This window comes from Medicago sativa, chromosome 2, assembly GCF_051527215.1.
Source record: "Medicago sativa cultivar Bolivia chromosome 2, Bolivia_mono, whole genome shotgun sequence".
Lineage (NCBI taxonomy): Eukaryota > Viridiplantae > Streptophyta > Magnoliopsida > Fabales > Fabaceae > Medicago > Medicago sativa.
The window spans coordinates 2685186-2700354 of record NC_140750.1 but is presented as its reverse complement, the minus strand read 5'-3'; the positions used below and the strand labels follow the sequence as shown (position 1 = coordinate 2700354).

General features: G+C 32.5%; 2 protein-coding genes across 4 annotated transcripts; both read right to left on the bottom strand.

Annotated features, from left to right (window-relative positions):
- Positions 1–1394: 1394 nt before the first annotated feature.
- LOC146943600 (uncharacterized) lies at positions 1395–4403 on the bottom strand. Its single transcript, XM_085748768.1, has 7 exons — positions 3990–4403; positions 3770–3874; positions 3127–3249; positions 2919–3006; positions 2678–2766; positions 1887–2053; positions 1395–1740 (listed from the first exon to the last, which is right to left on the bottom strand). The coding sequence occupies exons 1-7, from the start codon at positions 4212–4214 to the stop codon at positions 1665–1667; spliced, it is 873 nt and encodes a 290-aa protein (XP_085604894.1). The 5' UTR covers positions 4215–4403; the 3' UTR covers positions 1395–1664.
- A 5211-nt stretch (positions 4404–9614) lies between these two features.
- On the bottom strand, positions 9615–15025 carry LOC146943599 (tRNA (cytosine(38)-C(5))-methyltransferase 2-like). 3 transcript variants are annotated; one of them, XM_085741866.1, is made up of 11 exons: positions 14857–14998; positions 14657–14767; positions 13141–13269; positions 12957–13050; positions 12763–12873; positions 12542–12664; positions 11837–12173; positions 11607–11701; positions 11216–11278; positions 10989–11053; positions 9684–10862 (listed from the first exon to the last, which is right to left on the bottom strand). In XM_085741866.1, exons 4-11 carry the CDS (start codon positions 13008–13010, stop codon positions 10787–10789), a joined length of 924 nt encoding a protein of 307 aa, XP_085597992.1. In that variant the 5' UTR covers positions 13011–13050; positions 13141–13269; positions 14657–14767; positions 14857–14998; the 3' UTR covers positions 9684–10786. The 3 variants fall into 3 exon arrangements, with proteins under 3 accessions (XP_085597991.1, XP_085597990.1, XP_085597992.1); XM_085741865.1 differs by lacking the exon at positions 13141–13269 and having other exon boundaries at positions 9615–10862; positions 14857–15025; XM_085741864.1 differs by lacking the exon at positions 13141–13269 and having other exon boundaries at positions 9615–10862; positions 12763–12881; positions 14857–15017.
- Between the last annotated feature and the right edge of the window lie 144 nt (positions 15026–15169).

Sequence of the window (15169 nt, the reverse complement as noted above, 5' to 3'; positions counted from 1 at the left end):
TTCGAATAAGCTGTTTTGCATAAATAAGTTGTTTTGCATAAATAAGTTGTTTTGAATAAGTTGTTTTTTAAAATAAAATCGGAATAAGCTGTTTTGTATAAATAAGCTGTTTTGCACAAATAAGATGTTTTGTATAATTAAGTTGTTTTGAATAAGCTGTTTTGCACAAATAAGCTATTTTGTATAAATAAGTTGTTTTGCATAAATAAGCTGTTTTGAATAAGTTGTTTTGCATAAATATGTTGTTTTGCATAAATAAGTTGTTTTGAATAAGTTGTTTTTTAAAATGAAATTGGAATAAGTTGTTTTGTATAAATAAGCTGTTTTGAATAAGCTGTTTTGCACAAATAAGCTGTTTTGTATAAATAATTTGTTTTGAATAAGCTGTTTTGCACAAATAAGCTATTTTGTATAAATAAGTTGTTTCGAATAAGCTGTTTTGCATAAATAAACTGTTCTGAATAAGTTGTTTTGCATAAATATGTTGTTTTGCATAAATAAGTTGTTTTGAATAAGTTGTTTTTTAAAATGAAATCAGAATAAGCTGTTTTATATAAATAAGCTGTTTTGCACAAATAAGCTGTTTTGTATAAATAAGTTGTTTTGAATAAGCTGTTTTGCACAAATAAGCTATTTTGTATAAATTAGTTGTTTCGAATAAGTTGTTTTGCATAAATAAGCTGTTTTGAATAAGTTGTTTTTTAAAATGAAATCGAAATAAGTTGTTTTGTATAAATAAGCTGTTTTGAATAAGCTGTTTTGCGCAAATAAGTTATTTTGCATAAATAAATTGTTAAGAAAAAAATTATAATATAGGGGGCTTTAATTTAGTGGGCTTGGAGGGGGCTTTTTTAAGTGGGCTTTGAAATTTGGGGTTCTATTGACACCTCTACTTATTAGAGTTAAGCTTTCACTTAGGGTGTAGAAAACAATTATGTTGGGTGTAGAAAGCAATTATGCACGGTGCATAAGGATCTCCTTATGCACCATAACCACACCCGTAAGAAACAAGCTAGTCTTACTATACTTGGCATCATTCTAAGAAAATTTCCTCATCCTTGAAGGTAAATTTGAAGGGACTACTTGAAAAAAAAGGTATTAGCAGAATTCCACCAGAAATGCAAGCAAAAGTTTTTGAAATCAAATTTTTATATAATAAAAATCCTAAAATGCAAGATAAGAATTAGAACATAAGAGAGCCAAGAGTTAGATGAAAACGAAGCATAGAAAACAACTTCCAAAGCATGATAGACCTTTTGAACTTCAGTTCATTCTCTTCCAATACCATGCTTAGAATAACATCAGACTATAAAATTACATTAAGCATGTGAAGAACAAAATATGGTCTCTCCAAAAGACATGCCTTGTAATGCTGACATCTAGATATGATATCATGGTACCAAATGAAAATTGCTTCATGTAAATGCAAACATAATTCTGAAGAGCCCATCCAATGAAAACTTGTTTACATATCATTTCTATTCACGCAATTTTGACATGAGCATCAAGATATAAATGGCTCCAAAGTAAACACTCTAAAAATTCTATTCAGACAGGAGCTAACACTAATACAATCAGTACTACAAAATTTTCATTTTCACATCTCAAAAAAAATAGAAGTCATGCCCTATATATGCACAGCAAGGGATTATCCAAGCTTCAAATCATCCCTCTTTCATTCTTTCTGCCAAGAGAGAGGCATGAATTGCCAAGTATTTACTGCTGCCAATCTCTGAAAGTCTGCAATAAATCGGAATCAGTAACATATCATAAATTAGGAACAGGATCGGTAACAACAACAAAAAAGTAAATGAGACAATTTACATTGCAGTTGTAGCACCTCCAAAAATCCGTCTTACATTTTTTATAATAAAAATATAACATACCTTTGAATGGTCCGGATTTTGGCTGCCCCTATGTCATCATCAACATAAAGGCCAGCAGTAGTTGGCAACATTTTAGTGGCCTCAGAAGTTGTCACTATACTCTTAAACAATTCTGTTGGGGATCCATCAGCTAAACATAGGAATCTTGCTTTGGCATCATAGACAGCCTGCATGCACAAACAAACACTCGTGGTTACCTTATCAAATTATTATCAGTGCCTAAGCGTCTATGTATCACAGGCATCTGACACCATAGAAAAAATGTAAAGATAAGCATCCCTACAGCTACTTGTAACTCAAAGCAACTTCATGCATGAGGAAAAATGAAACATCCCGCAAGATTTCATTTGACAAAATATGTTCCAGTCTAACATCTTAAGAACATTTCAACAAAGGAAAGATCCCAAACCAGAGACAACACAGGTCTCAAACCTTAATAATCATTAATCCAAGAGTACTAAAAACATAAATGACAGGTCCCAAACCAAACACAAACAGGTCTCAACCCAAATTCTTAAGTGCATAATTCATATACGATAACGATTCGCTACACAGTGTAATGGTTTCTTATGTTCGTGTGTGGTGGAAATTATATTATAAGGACAAAATTAGGCGTGCTTCAATGTATTTATTTATCGATCGCGCACTTTAGTCAGAATTCATTATTAATTTAAAACAGGATACATGGCCAGGGTTGGGCCTGGGCAGCAGCTTTGCTAGAATTTTAACTTTAGGGATAAAATGGTTAAAAAAATTAATCAAAGTTACAGCTCCAAATTCTAAACACTTACATCTACTAAATCAACAAAATTATATGCAGGTATGATGTTGCCAGATCCAAATAGCGGGATAGCTCCCACCGCCAAGGTGTGAAATTTTTCTAAAAAACATAAGACAATATGTTAGATTGAATCGTGAAAAATTATGAAATTTCGTATAATGAAAATTCTGACAATTATTAAACTTGAAATGGAAGTTGAAAACCATTTCTAGGTGGGGGTGGGGAAATTAAATAAATGGAGGATGCCTTACGTAATAACAGACAATAATCTGCAGCGCCTAGATGCTTGTCACAGAGGTCAGCAAATGAAACATAGGCAGACCCATCAGTAGATTGAACCTGATTGCGAAATGAAAAATAGCTTAAAGTCTAATGGTAATAATAATAATAATAATAATAATAATAATAATAATAATAATAATAATAATAATAATAATAATAAGTGTATTAAGAGCATACCCTAAGCGTCCTTCCCATAGCTAGCTCCACTTCTTGGGGAGCGGAACTACCATTTCCAATCAAACCATGAAAACGCCTCAGAAAGCTAGGCAAGTCTTTACCAACATAAAACTCTGTCCCACCCTGAAGTTTAGATTAACAAATTCAATGGATGTAGGTATAGAAAATACACAAACAAGATACACTCAGTTGAACAATTCAAACTACATGCATTGGCGAATTCAAAGCAACTCGTGTTTTTTATGATTGGGGGAGGTAAAAAATGGAAAAACAGTATTATGACTCAGGTCAATGCATCAAGCAATAAACAGTCTTCAAGAGACCTTCCCTCCAAATTGTTAGTCTTGATAAATCGAAATGATTCTATACTCCTTATGGAATCCATACCTATTAAACTCAAGTATTAACAGTCCAAAATTGGGATGCAGAAACAAAACTTTTATTCACACCATTCACCTCGAGATCATATTTGGAGGAGGATAAAAATCAATTCATTTTTAAGAACAAGTGCACAAGAGAGTAGAGACAACTAAATTGTACCCATGCCAACAATAAGATGCAAGAATCATTGGAGGGTTACGTACATAAAACACAAAAACAGAACACTTCAGAATAGAAACAAAAAATCAAAAAATGTTGGTACCATTAGGCGATTAGTTTCCCATCGAAAACGATCACCATGACGTATAATGGTCCGCCTCGGGACAGCGTTGGCTCCAGAACCCACCGAAGAAGAACCAGCAGTTGTCTAAAAAACAAACAACGAAAATTAGGGTTTGAAAAAAAAAAAGACTAATTCAAATTAGGGTTTGACAATTAAGGTTTATCAGAAAAGATAAAAATTATTGCAATAAATTTCGAACCGAGTTGGTTTTTGATGCCACATAGTCGTTGATTCTGACTCGATCGATCTTATCCTTCGCATCGAGTGTCATATAATGAACGCTTCTCACGAGAGTTGAAATATACTCTTCGGGATCCACAGCATCATCCCGGGGAGGAGAGATTGTCCGCTTGCACGTCTTGCCGGCCCTCAGATTGAGATCGACACCGACGCCATCGCCGATTTCCCTCTTAGGTCCCTTCATTCTTGGACAAAACCGTAACCGAAATCTTGCGACTGAAAGGAGTGTGAACGAGAGTATGAGAGGAATATGAACGGGCTTTGTGTGATGGCGGTCTTTCTCTCATCGTTTAAATATTGCTTTTGCCCCGTAATAATATTTGGAGCTTCACTCATTCACTCAAAGTTTCGGTTTTTAGTTTGCAACGGCTCTACAACAAAGAGAGGTTAGGATGTGTTTGGTAAAAATAAGTTACAACTTAGCTCATAAAAATAATGGTTAGCTCAAACAAAAAATAAAAATAAAAAAATGGTTAGTTTTTCATTAGTTGCCACTTGCTTAAAAAATAATAAAATAAAAACAAAGGTTAAAAATGAGAAAATATCAAAAGCTATAAGCTATAAGTTTAAATGATATTATGAAGAAAAGCTATAAGCTAATAAAAAAAAGTTTACTACCAAACAACACATCTAATTTAATCATGCAAGTTTATAAGTTATTTCAATAAGCTATAATCTAGCTTATTTGTATTACCAAACACAACCTTGGTCCTCAAATTTGTACGCATCAGTCGATTTTGTATCCAAATATTTTGAAATAATCAATAGGTCTCTGAATTTTACGGACGTAGATTAAATTGATCCATTCGTCAATTCTCGCTATTTGGGAGGATGACATGTGATGTTGGTCGTTGAGTTATACTGTTCATGTGTGTTCGACGTGTACAAGGACCGAATTGAAATAAAACATTTCACTTTTCCCCTTTCACCCATCTCACCATTTTCTCATTTCATTCATATCAAAACTGGTCATTGTGTCTTCTTCTTCCCACTAAAACCATCATCATCTTCGTCTCTCCAAAGTTCTGTTTCCATCACCATAGTTCATTGTTTGAAGGAAGATTTTCATTTATGTGAAGGTAAACGATTTTCCGTTCCTTTTTACATTTATCACCATTTTCATTTTTGTTTTTTGTGAAAGAAGATTTTAGTCTTCAAAGTTTTGTTTTTTTCTTCTTCGTTTTCGTTTATATCCATTAGTTTTTAAATTTATAATTTTCGTTCTCATTATATTCGTTGATCACACATCACACACTTAGGAAGGTTTGTGTTTAGATTAGGGTTTTCACTTTACAACTAAAAAATTTGTTGTTTTTCATGATGGTTATGGAATTTTGATGAACTTAAGATAAGATATGAATGAATTTGTGGTTGATTCACACAGTTACTAAAATTGATGTCGAATGAAATTTTTTATGCACTGTGTTATTGTTTTCATTACGTTTATGCTTAATGTTCCAAAAATTTGTAGGATGGAAGAAAATATCACGCTAATCGTGCACAGGGGCGATTGCTAGTATAGCCAAGGGGTAGCAATGGCTACCCAAAAAAAATAAAAATTTAAGAGTAGTAGGTATGTTATTATATATTTGGCTAACTCTAATAATATATATTTGGCTAACCCAAGTTTAATTTTAGTTGAAACAATTTTGCTTTAGTTACTTTTCAGAACTTACAGTGAATAAAAAATTGACACAAAAATCATTAAAACAAAGTCTTAACGGTACAAATTATTATGACAAAATGATTACCGGGCTAGATGGCTAGAATTATCACCCACCGCACTCCCTGTCACAACATAAACACGTTCCAAAATTGGTTCCATAATCGAAGCTTTCTCTAAATGAGAATTAACACCCACATCAAAACCTTCCTTCATAACCTCCTCATTAAAATACCCCATAATAGACTTTCCTCTTTTTAATTTTTAAATATTAAAGAAAAAATTCATTGTGAGTATGATGCATCCTGTCACCCTGAACTTATATTAGAAAATTAAATATATCACTTCACCCAATTCACGCCTATAATGGTTTTTTTTTAGAGGTATAATGGTTGATTCTTCTCAGTTCTCACACACATTTTACAAACAAAAATTGTATCACTATTTTTCTCTATTTGCATTTTGAAGAGATCGCAAGAAATTATATTATGCCAATGGCTCTCTTCAACCTAAACTTTGATATAATGATTGTGTCTGCATTGTTATTGTGCACTACTACAATGTCTCAATCTCCACCTTCATTGCCAAGGAAGACATTATCTACCGTCACTCGATCAACGGCAGATTCACCGTCAACCGGAGTTCTCCTCCTGAACCATCAGCAGCTTCTCCTTCACCATCTGATCATCCACAACAACCAGCTGATGACCAACAAAGTATGTTACCATTTATACATGGCTGTCAGATTTTTTTGGCAATCTATTTAAGTATTTTTTTTGGTTTGTTGATAATTGTGGTAATGGTCTTTCTCTTGTTTCTATTTGTAAAATATATTCGAAGCCGCTGCCTTTGATTGCTTACATTTCGTTTTTTATTTAGTTAAACTTATGCACTATGAATTTTTTGGACTACTCTCTCGTGACCATTCAATGATTTTTAATTGATATGGTATTATATATAATATATGCATATGGGTTTTTAGATTTATATTTTGTTTTGGTGCGAACCGATATTTTCGTTCACAACCTTAGAGACCATTTTGCAAGAGATTTAATGTTGTTATGCCTAGAGTTGGATTCGAATCCTGAACCTCGGGTCTTTGTCAGGAAACCCATGAGATACACCATATGATTTCTCTCCTTCCAACCAAATTTTCCTCATAAACAAAAGCTGAGGATCAAATCTTTAACCACATTGTTCAAGTCCTTTACGACTTGAATCAATCCATTATTGGTTATTGCACTATAATGTAAATGAAGTATGAACAAAAGTAACCCATATTCTTTAGAATGACGAATAAATAATTATAGAGAATGTAATTTGGACAATATACTTAATTTTTTATTGGAATTTTATAGATCAAATACCATCAACTAATTTTCTTAATACAAGTTTAATAAAATCTACCTTTCTAAGTTAGCGTAGAATGATCAATTTTTATTTTTGGTCAAAACAAATAATGTTTTATAACCAAAATTATAACTTTTTTTACTCATTCAAAATAAAGCATATATTTTTCTTTTGTCCGTAGAAGAAGTGGTAATTACCACGAACACTCACATATTCCGCATTCAAATTTGGATAAAAGCGTTTACTCTAACAATGTTAGAATTGTCGAATGATCTAGGTGACAAATTATAAATTTATAACACATATTTATCTAAATATTTTATCTAAACAAATAATTTTTTTTTGTCAAAACAAATAATTATTATGTGTCCACAATTACAACAATTTGACATATTTTTTTAAAATCAAATCAATTTTACTCCATATATACCTCTTTAAATCCCCTAAATTAAAGTACACCTCTTTAAATAAAAGTTTCATATTTGAAAAATTGAATATGCATATCCTACTGTTGCAGAAACAATGCCTTGATGTAAAAGAGATCATGCAGTGGTTTTACACGTTCAACTGGATAAATGGTTCCACAATTGAAGCTTGAGAATTAACACCCACATCAAAACATTCCTTCATAACCTCCTCATTAAAACACCCCATAATAGACTTTCCTTTTTATTTTTCTACCTCCTCTATCATCTTTATTACACATATTTCCCTCCCAATTAGCCCAATCATCATTTAATTCATTGGCCAACTCATCTATTCTTCTACTCCCTCCTACCTTAAAACCTATGGAATCAAGAAAGAGTCCAAAAATCAAATCAATTTTACCCTAAATATTAATATTCATTTACTTTTTTTTAAAGATTAATATTAATTTACTTTTTTAAGGGTTTTTTTAACATTGTCCCAGTTCAAAGATGGACCTTACTATTTTTTTTAGTAAATTTTAATAAAATCTTATATTTGTTCTTTGTTTTTTGTTATTACAAAATTCATTTTTCACTAAAAAAGATAAATGTGCACCTTTAGATCATTTTTCATTCGATTCAAAATTCAATTGGAGAATAGGGAGAAAAGCAATTATGTGACCATTACCACAAAATCCTATTCATGAGACTTTTTTTTTTTTTTTTTGAGGTGTACTCATTGAGACTTGTTAAGCTAATACCTTTCTATTTTTAATTTTTGAATATTAAAGAGAATTTTCATTGTTAGTAACTGAGTATGATGAATCCTATCACCGTGAACTTATATTAGGAAATTAAATATATCACTTCACAATTCACGCCTATAATGGTTGCTTCCTTTTTTTTAGAGGTATAATGCATGATTCTTCTCAGTTCTTCTCACACACATTTTACAAACAAACATTGTATCACTATTTTTCTCTATTTGTATTTTGAAGAGCAACTTAAAACTTGATCTAATGATTGTGTCTGCATTGTTATTGTTCACTACTACAATGACTCAATCTCCACCTTCATTGCCAAAGAAGACATTATCCGTCGTCACTTGATCAACGACGGATTCACCGTCCACCGGAAGTTTTCCTCCTGAACCATCATTTATACCTTTCATGTCTTTCAGATTTTCATGGCAATCTTTTTTAGTATTTTTGGTTCGTTGATAATTGTGGAGATGAAATTTTTGGATGGAGTTAATTGCATTTTGTTTTTTATTTAGTTAAACTTATGCACTACAATTTTTTTTGGACTACTCTGTCGTGACCATTCAATGTTTTTCTTTGATATAGTATTATATATCATATGCATATGGTTTTTTAGATTTATATTTTGTTTTGGTGTGAACCGGTATCTCTGTTCGTAACTTTGGAGACTATTTTCTAAGAGATTTAACGCTACTTTGTTTAGAGCATTCGGTCTTTGTGAGTGAACTTGTGAAACATACAAAATGAGTTCTCCCCTCCAAACTAGATCTTTCTCATACACAAAAGTTGAGGATCAAATCCTTGACCATTTGTTTAAGGGTTCAAGTTCTTTACAACTTGAATAAATCCATTATTGGTTATTGCACCATAATGTAATGAAGTGTGAACAAAAGTAACTCATTATATGGTAATTCATGGAATCCATTATTGGAGACTTTGACTACAGTTCAAGCAGTCAGTCGTGGCGTGGTGTATTCGATGACAAAATATTTGCGATAAACAACTTTTCCCAACACAATTACAAGTCTCATTGAAAATACCCAAAATCAAGGTTGTCACAATCAAGAGTTTAAGTAAACTTGATTAGTGACTCCGAGTTTCGCCTTGTATGAAGAAGTGCACAGAATATTTGAAATATATATATCGCAGCATTATTCACCCATAATGAAATTATTAAAATAAAGTATGCTCTAAAGGTAGTGGGAATGAGGCCAACTGCTACATGAATTACTCAGAATCGCTGTTTCAACGTTAAACCAATATCTTTCTATATTTCTGGTTGGTGTCCAACTTAGTTTTACCCAACAAATAAAGAGGGGCATCTTAGTTCTAAAAGTAATTTAATTTCTCTTTTACCTTCAATTGTGCATTATAAATTATCAGCATGCTAGTGTACTCCTCAATACATCAAACTTCAAATTACATTTTTCTCACACTCACTTATGGCTATTAGTTAATTTGAAAAAGAATGGTTACAGAATTCTGCAGTGAAAACATTCAAACTCAGGTTTGGTTACCAGTACAAACTGGTATTGTATTACATGATACGAACCAGTACAAACTGTCTGCTTCTGTTGAATAAAGTTACATGATACGCACAGGTAGAAAATTTCTGCTTCTGTTGAATAAATATTGCGATTGAAAAATCACTTAGGCTTTGTTTGGATTGATGGAACATAACGGAATGGAGCGGAATGGAATGGAATGAATGCACGGTACATTCCATTGTTTGGATATTTTCTGATGGAGCGGAATAAATTTACCATCCCATTGTTTTGTTGACAGAATGGAATGAGTTATAACTATTTATTCCAATTTTACCCTTCTTTAAAAATAACAGAGTATAAAATTAAAGCATATATCTTCTACTAAAATGATCACAAAATATATAATTATAATAACAAATAGTTGAATTCTTACGTTTTTCTAAGCAACAAATTACGATTTCAATGAGGAGCAAGGATTGATCTTGTTTCCATAGGTACGCAAATGAAACAAGGCAATCTCGGATAATTAAATGCAATGGCTCCAGAACACACAGTAGTAACAGAGGGAATCTGCCTTTTCACTTCTCGTATATATAATATGATATAATGAAATAGAAAAAATTGATTATCAATGATTATTAGTTAATAATAATAAGTATTAAAAAGTGCAGCAAGTTTTTTTTTTTTTTAAACAAGAATAACCCAAATTGGTAATGAACAATTATCGGAACTGTTTGTATGTTCTTATGATGATGAATTTAATAATTATTAACCAAGCCGGTGCATATATCGTAGAAAAACAGAACCGAAAGTGAAGATTCGAAGGAACAGACATAACTAATGTAGAGAAGATGGGGATATATTTGTAATTTTGTAATTTGAAGAATAAACTAATTGAGGATTTCATCCCATTCCGCCCAAATTGGAGGGTAAGAAAAATGAGAATAAGTGATGGAATGTGATGGAATACATACCATTGAGTTCCATTCCATTCCACCCTTTTAATGACTATCCAAACAATGGAATTTTAATTTATCCCATTCCATTCCATCCCATTCCATCACATACCATCAATCCAAACATAAGCCTTAAGCTTCAGCGAAAAGATACTGAAGTAAGGGAGCAACAACTGCTATGCTTAAACTGTTCCCTAGCAATGCATACCTGTATAAGAAAGAAGACTATTAATAAACAAAATGAATGTACAAATGCCAATATAAGCAAACTGACTAAGTAATCGTGCAAAGCACTAAATGCAAAAGTATTGTTTTAGCCATCAAAATGTCATACCGTTGTTTGAGACTAATGTGTTTTGGAAACTCAAAATCTTCAGGAAAAGAATGTAGGTTTGCAACCTAGTCACAAGATGACAAAGACCTTCTAAATTAGTAATACAGCTTCAAATGAATATAATATAATTTTATTGACACATGCATTCATGTGAAAGCATTTACACGGAATAGACACAGACATACAAGAATGCATGATATCCTTGAGAATAAAGAAAATCCACTCACCTCTCTCGGTGTAAAGTATCTAAGACACTGCTCCTTGAGTGATGTTTTGTCCCTCTTCACTGGCTGCACATTCAGATTGAGTCATTGAGGATAGCAAAGAATGAACAAGTTCCATACTTCCAAAATTATGAGAATCGCTACGAAACAATTTATTCAAAATTTAGGGTTTTAAAAAGCTATGAATAGTTGTTAATCTTTTATTGGAAGTGGAACTTTCTTTCCAAACACACACACACATGCACACACCCAGGAAGAAGAAAAACTGTTTAAAACAGTGAATGAGAAGAAACATTTTCAGCACCATAATAGGATTATATCTGAATTGATATTGAAAATATGTGAATACATCAAACCATATGGTCAAGAAAGGCTTCTATTAAGAATTCCTAACCTGAACAGTAGCCAAAAGGGATCCAGTTCCCTTCACATATCTGTAATAACTTTTCGTGAAACAGCAGCAGGGCTTTGAATCAGGATAGACAACATCTAAGCTCGTTTAAGGAAACAGGGTTCGAGGGAGAATATTATTGAAGCATTATTTTTTCTTGGGAATAAATAGGATTATAAGTTTTAGCGTAATGATTGAAATATGCTCAAAACCAATTAATGAGGAAAGGATACCCATAGCACTCCCCCACCTCTCTAACAAGCTTGGGTGAACATAATACTTGTCTAAAGAGTCATATTCGTGATCATTCTCTGTCCCTGAAGTTCTAGAACTGTCATTAGACAGACCGGTCGTTGAAGCAGCAGATTCAACATTTGTACCGCTGCTAGGATTCTTTAATACGAGAAATTTTTCAATAGGTTGACATGACTGCAACAGATTTTGACTGTCCTCTAGTGATAGATCATCTTCCTTTGAAGCTGTATTAAAATGCTCAAATAATGGTCTTGGAGATTGAATTAGCTGACGGTTGTAACAATCATTTAGAAAAGATGACGGTTTTCTCTTAGCCTGAAAAAATTATACACGTTCAGGTCAATATCACACACTCAGCCAAAAGGTTTACAGATTCAACTAGAAAGAATCCTAGGTAAAGATATTAGAATAACTAAATCTGATATCAGTAAAATGTAAAATAAGCCTTTATTAACACAACTTGCAAATCAAGTTACTAAAAATAACTTTTCTCATGAGACTACAGAGCAATTAAAGTCCCAGCAGAAAGGAAAAAAACAGGATTACAACTATATGAACATGTCCCAAAGCATATTGCCTGACACCAACTGATTTTTTCATGATATAAATTATATCCCAAGTCTTTTGAAGCACTAGTTTACACTTCAGAGTAAAATAACATTCCAAGGCTACAGAATACTCACCAGACAAAAATAACGAGGCCTGGAATATGGGATTCCAAACTGTAAAGGGCTCAGAATGAACTCCTGTGTGATAAAATTTGTTTTTTCCAGGATTTCAATCAGTTTTGCGTGCGTATCAGATGTCTGTAGCCAGAAAGGACAGAAAAGAATTAATGAATAGAAGAAACCATTAACGACACTTATTTAGTCTTAGTCAACATGTTGAATTGAAGAAGACAAACCTCGAATCCGACAACATTTTCCACAAATAACATACTTGGAGGCTTCAATAAGAATGGGATGAGCTCAAGAATCTGAAGAAAAGAAAACGCCCGTGCATCACTAGTGTCCTTCTGGAGACCTAACACAAGATTATTGAGTAACATTTTTCTTACAGAATTAAATAAATCAGTTATAATAGAAGAAGAAAATTCACCTTGTCGCGTGTAAGGTTGGCAAGGAGGGGAAAGGAGCCATGCATCGGCACCATATTTGTCTAGATCAACAGCAGTTAGACATTGAATATTTCCCTAAGTCGGCCAACAAAAATAAATCCAAATCAGATAGATCAATAATTTCCAAGAAAATTAATTGATGTAGTTTATGACATGTAATCTGACATAAAATTCCTGGCTGACAATATTTGCAGGGTGATAATTGTGGCTGACAATATTTTTCTGTCCTCCTGGCTGATAATTGTGGCTAAATATTTGCTAAAGGAAAAATGGGCAGGATGTGATGCTTCCCGGCTGAAAATAAAATTCCTCCTTAATTCACTACTAACTAATGCACTGGGAAACATAACGTAATACAAAAATAAAATAAACATTTGCTTGGACTCAGCCAATTAAGGTTTCCATTGCTTTAACCTTTCAGGATTAATGATGCCAATTCTTTACACCAAGATAAATATTATGACAAAATAGCGATAAAAATGTTACTTTTAAAATGAAACCCCATTTGAAACCAAAGAATTTAAAACAAACATGCTCTCTAAGAATGACTGGAAGAAGAAAACTTTTATCTAGACACCCACCTTCTGTTATGACCAGGGAAACTTAGGCAGTGGACTGATGAGTCCAAAGTTGTTCAAAATCGAAGTACAGGAAAACATTTGCAAATATTTATTAAATTGATGTAGTTTGTCAAACAACCAATTCAACAAAAATTGTTTGTTATGTTTTTTAAGAGCTGTTTGAGCTCACAGATTATATCAGGTTCAATTTCCATGATGGCTTATAAAAATTACTTTTAGTGTATACGAAAACAGTTTGACTTCATCTTATCTTTTGTTAAAATAATAACTGACATAAGCAGTATGCCCTTAACAGGGCCTAAGGCTTTGTCTGCGAGTTTGGAGGGGAAGGGAGGGGAGGGCTTTGGAAAAAAAAGGAAGGAGCAAGTGGAAGAAATAGAGAACTTTAGAAGGGGAGGGGTTGGGGCCTGGGGTGTTTGTTTTTCTTCATAATACAAAATCCTCCTAGTTTGGCGGAACTAAAAAATTGTATTGAAGGAGGGCTTTGGGGGGTTTTGGAGGGTTTATATGAATTCTTTAAATTCAAAATCTATGTTGTTATAATATTGTTGAAATTAAAAATATATTAATCATAAGCGTTAATTTATCATTCTCTAAAAAATCATTCTTTCAAAAACTGAAAGATTTCTCCATTTTCCCCTATATTTCCCCACCCCTCCCCTTGGCTCCAAACTCCTAAACAAGACCTAAGAGTAAAACATGAGCACTGGGTTGTTTTTAACAACTTCAAGTTTATGATAAAATCCATATACTTGAAACATGTAGAAAGCTAGAAATGAACATCCAAAATAGCTTAAAAGTTAAAGGGGATTCAAACGTGCATAAAATCAATCAATCAATGCATACAAAATATCAAAGGAACTACAAATTGTGCATTTAAATGAGCCAAAAATATCCATTTATGGCCTACTTGGATTGGCTTATTTTATTTTATTTTATTTAGTGACATGAGCAGTAAGCAGTGACATAAGCACTTGTGATATTGTTTGGGAGAACTTATGAAAACAACTTATGACATGTTCATAAGCTTATTTCCATATGTTCTGCAGGATAGCTTATGAAAACGGGTTATTCATAAGTGGTTATAAGCATGCAAATACCTGGTAAGGGCGATGAGAAAAGTTGTGTTGATAAACATCATTAGCAATGTTATTAATTTCAAATGCTTCAATTACTTCCGCGTTTACTTGTGCTTTCATCAACGAGTATCTCTGAATCATCATAAAACAAAACACAAATATTCAATTATTGAAATTAGAAATTGGAATAATAAGATTGATATATAAATAATGGTTAGTACCATGCCACCGATACCGCTGTAGAACTCGAGAACTCTCTGCATCTCTTTCACCATTTTCAGACAAAACCCACTAGGGTTGTGTTGTGTTCGTAGTAGTAGCAGCAGAGATTCTTGTTGTTGACTAGAATTCGTAAGCGTTTTGCAAATCCTACATTGATTTGATAAAGTTATTTTATCTTAATGTCTAATTTTAATCATTAAAGTTATTTTATTTATTTTAATTAAGCCTTTAAAACATTTTATACCCAATATTTTATTATTATAATACCAAAAAATAAACCTTAGTCTCATTTTCACTTTATAAATTCTGTAT

Coding starts and splice junctions, on each gene's coding strand:
- LOC146943600 (XM_085748768.1), bottom strand. CDS start 4,214: ATGAAGGGACCTAAGAGGGAAATCGGCGATGGCGTCGGTGTCGATCTC. Junction 3,875..3,989: donor TGGCATCAAAAACCAACTCG/GTTCGAAATTTA, acceptor TTTGTTTTTTAG/ACAACTGCTGGTTCTTCTTC. Junction 3,007..3,126: donor CTATGGGAAGGACGCTTAGG/GTATGCTCTTAA, acceptor TTTCGCAATCAG/GTTCAATCTACTGATGGGTC.
- LOC146943599 (XM_085741864.1), bottom strand. CDS start 14,910: ATGGTGAAAGAGATGCAGAGAGTTCTCGAGTTCTACAGCGGTATCGGT. Junction 13,051..14,656: donor TTTCTCATCGCCCTTACCAG/GTATTTGCATGC, acceptor TGGCCGACTTAG/GGAAATATTCAATGTCTAAC. Junction 12,665..12,762: donor AAAATGTTGTCGGATTCGAG/GTTTGTCTTCTT, acceptor TTCTGGCTACAG/ACATCTGATACGCACGCAAA.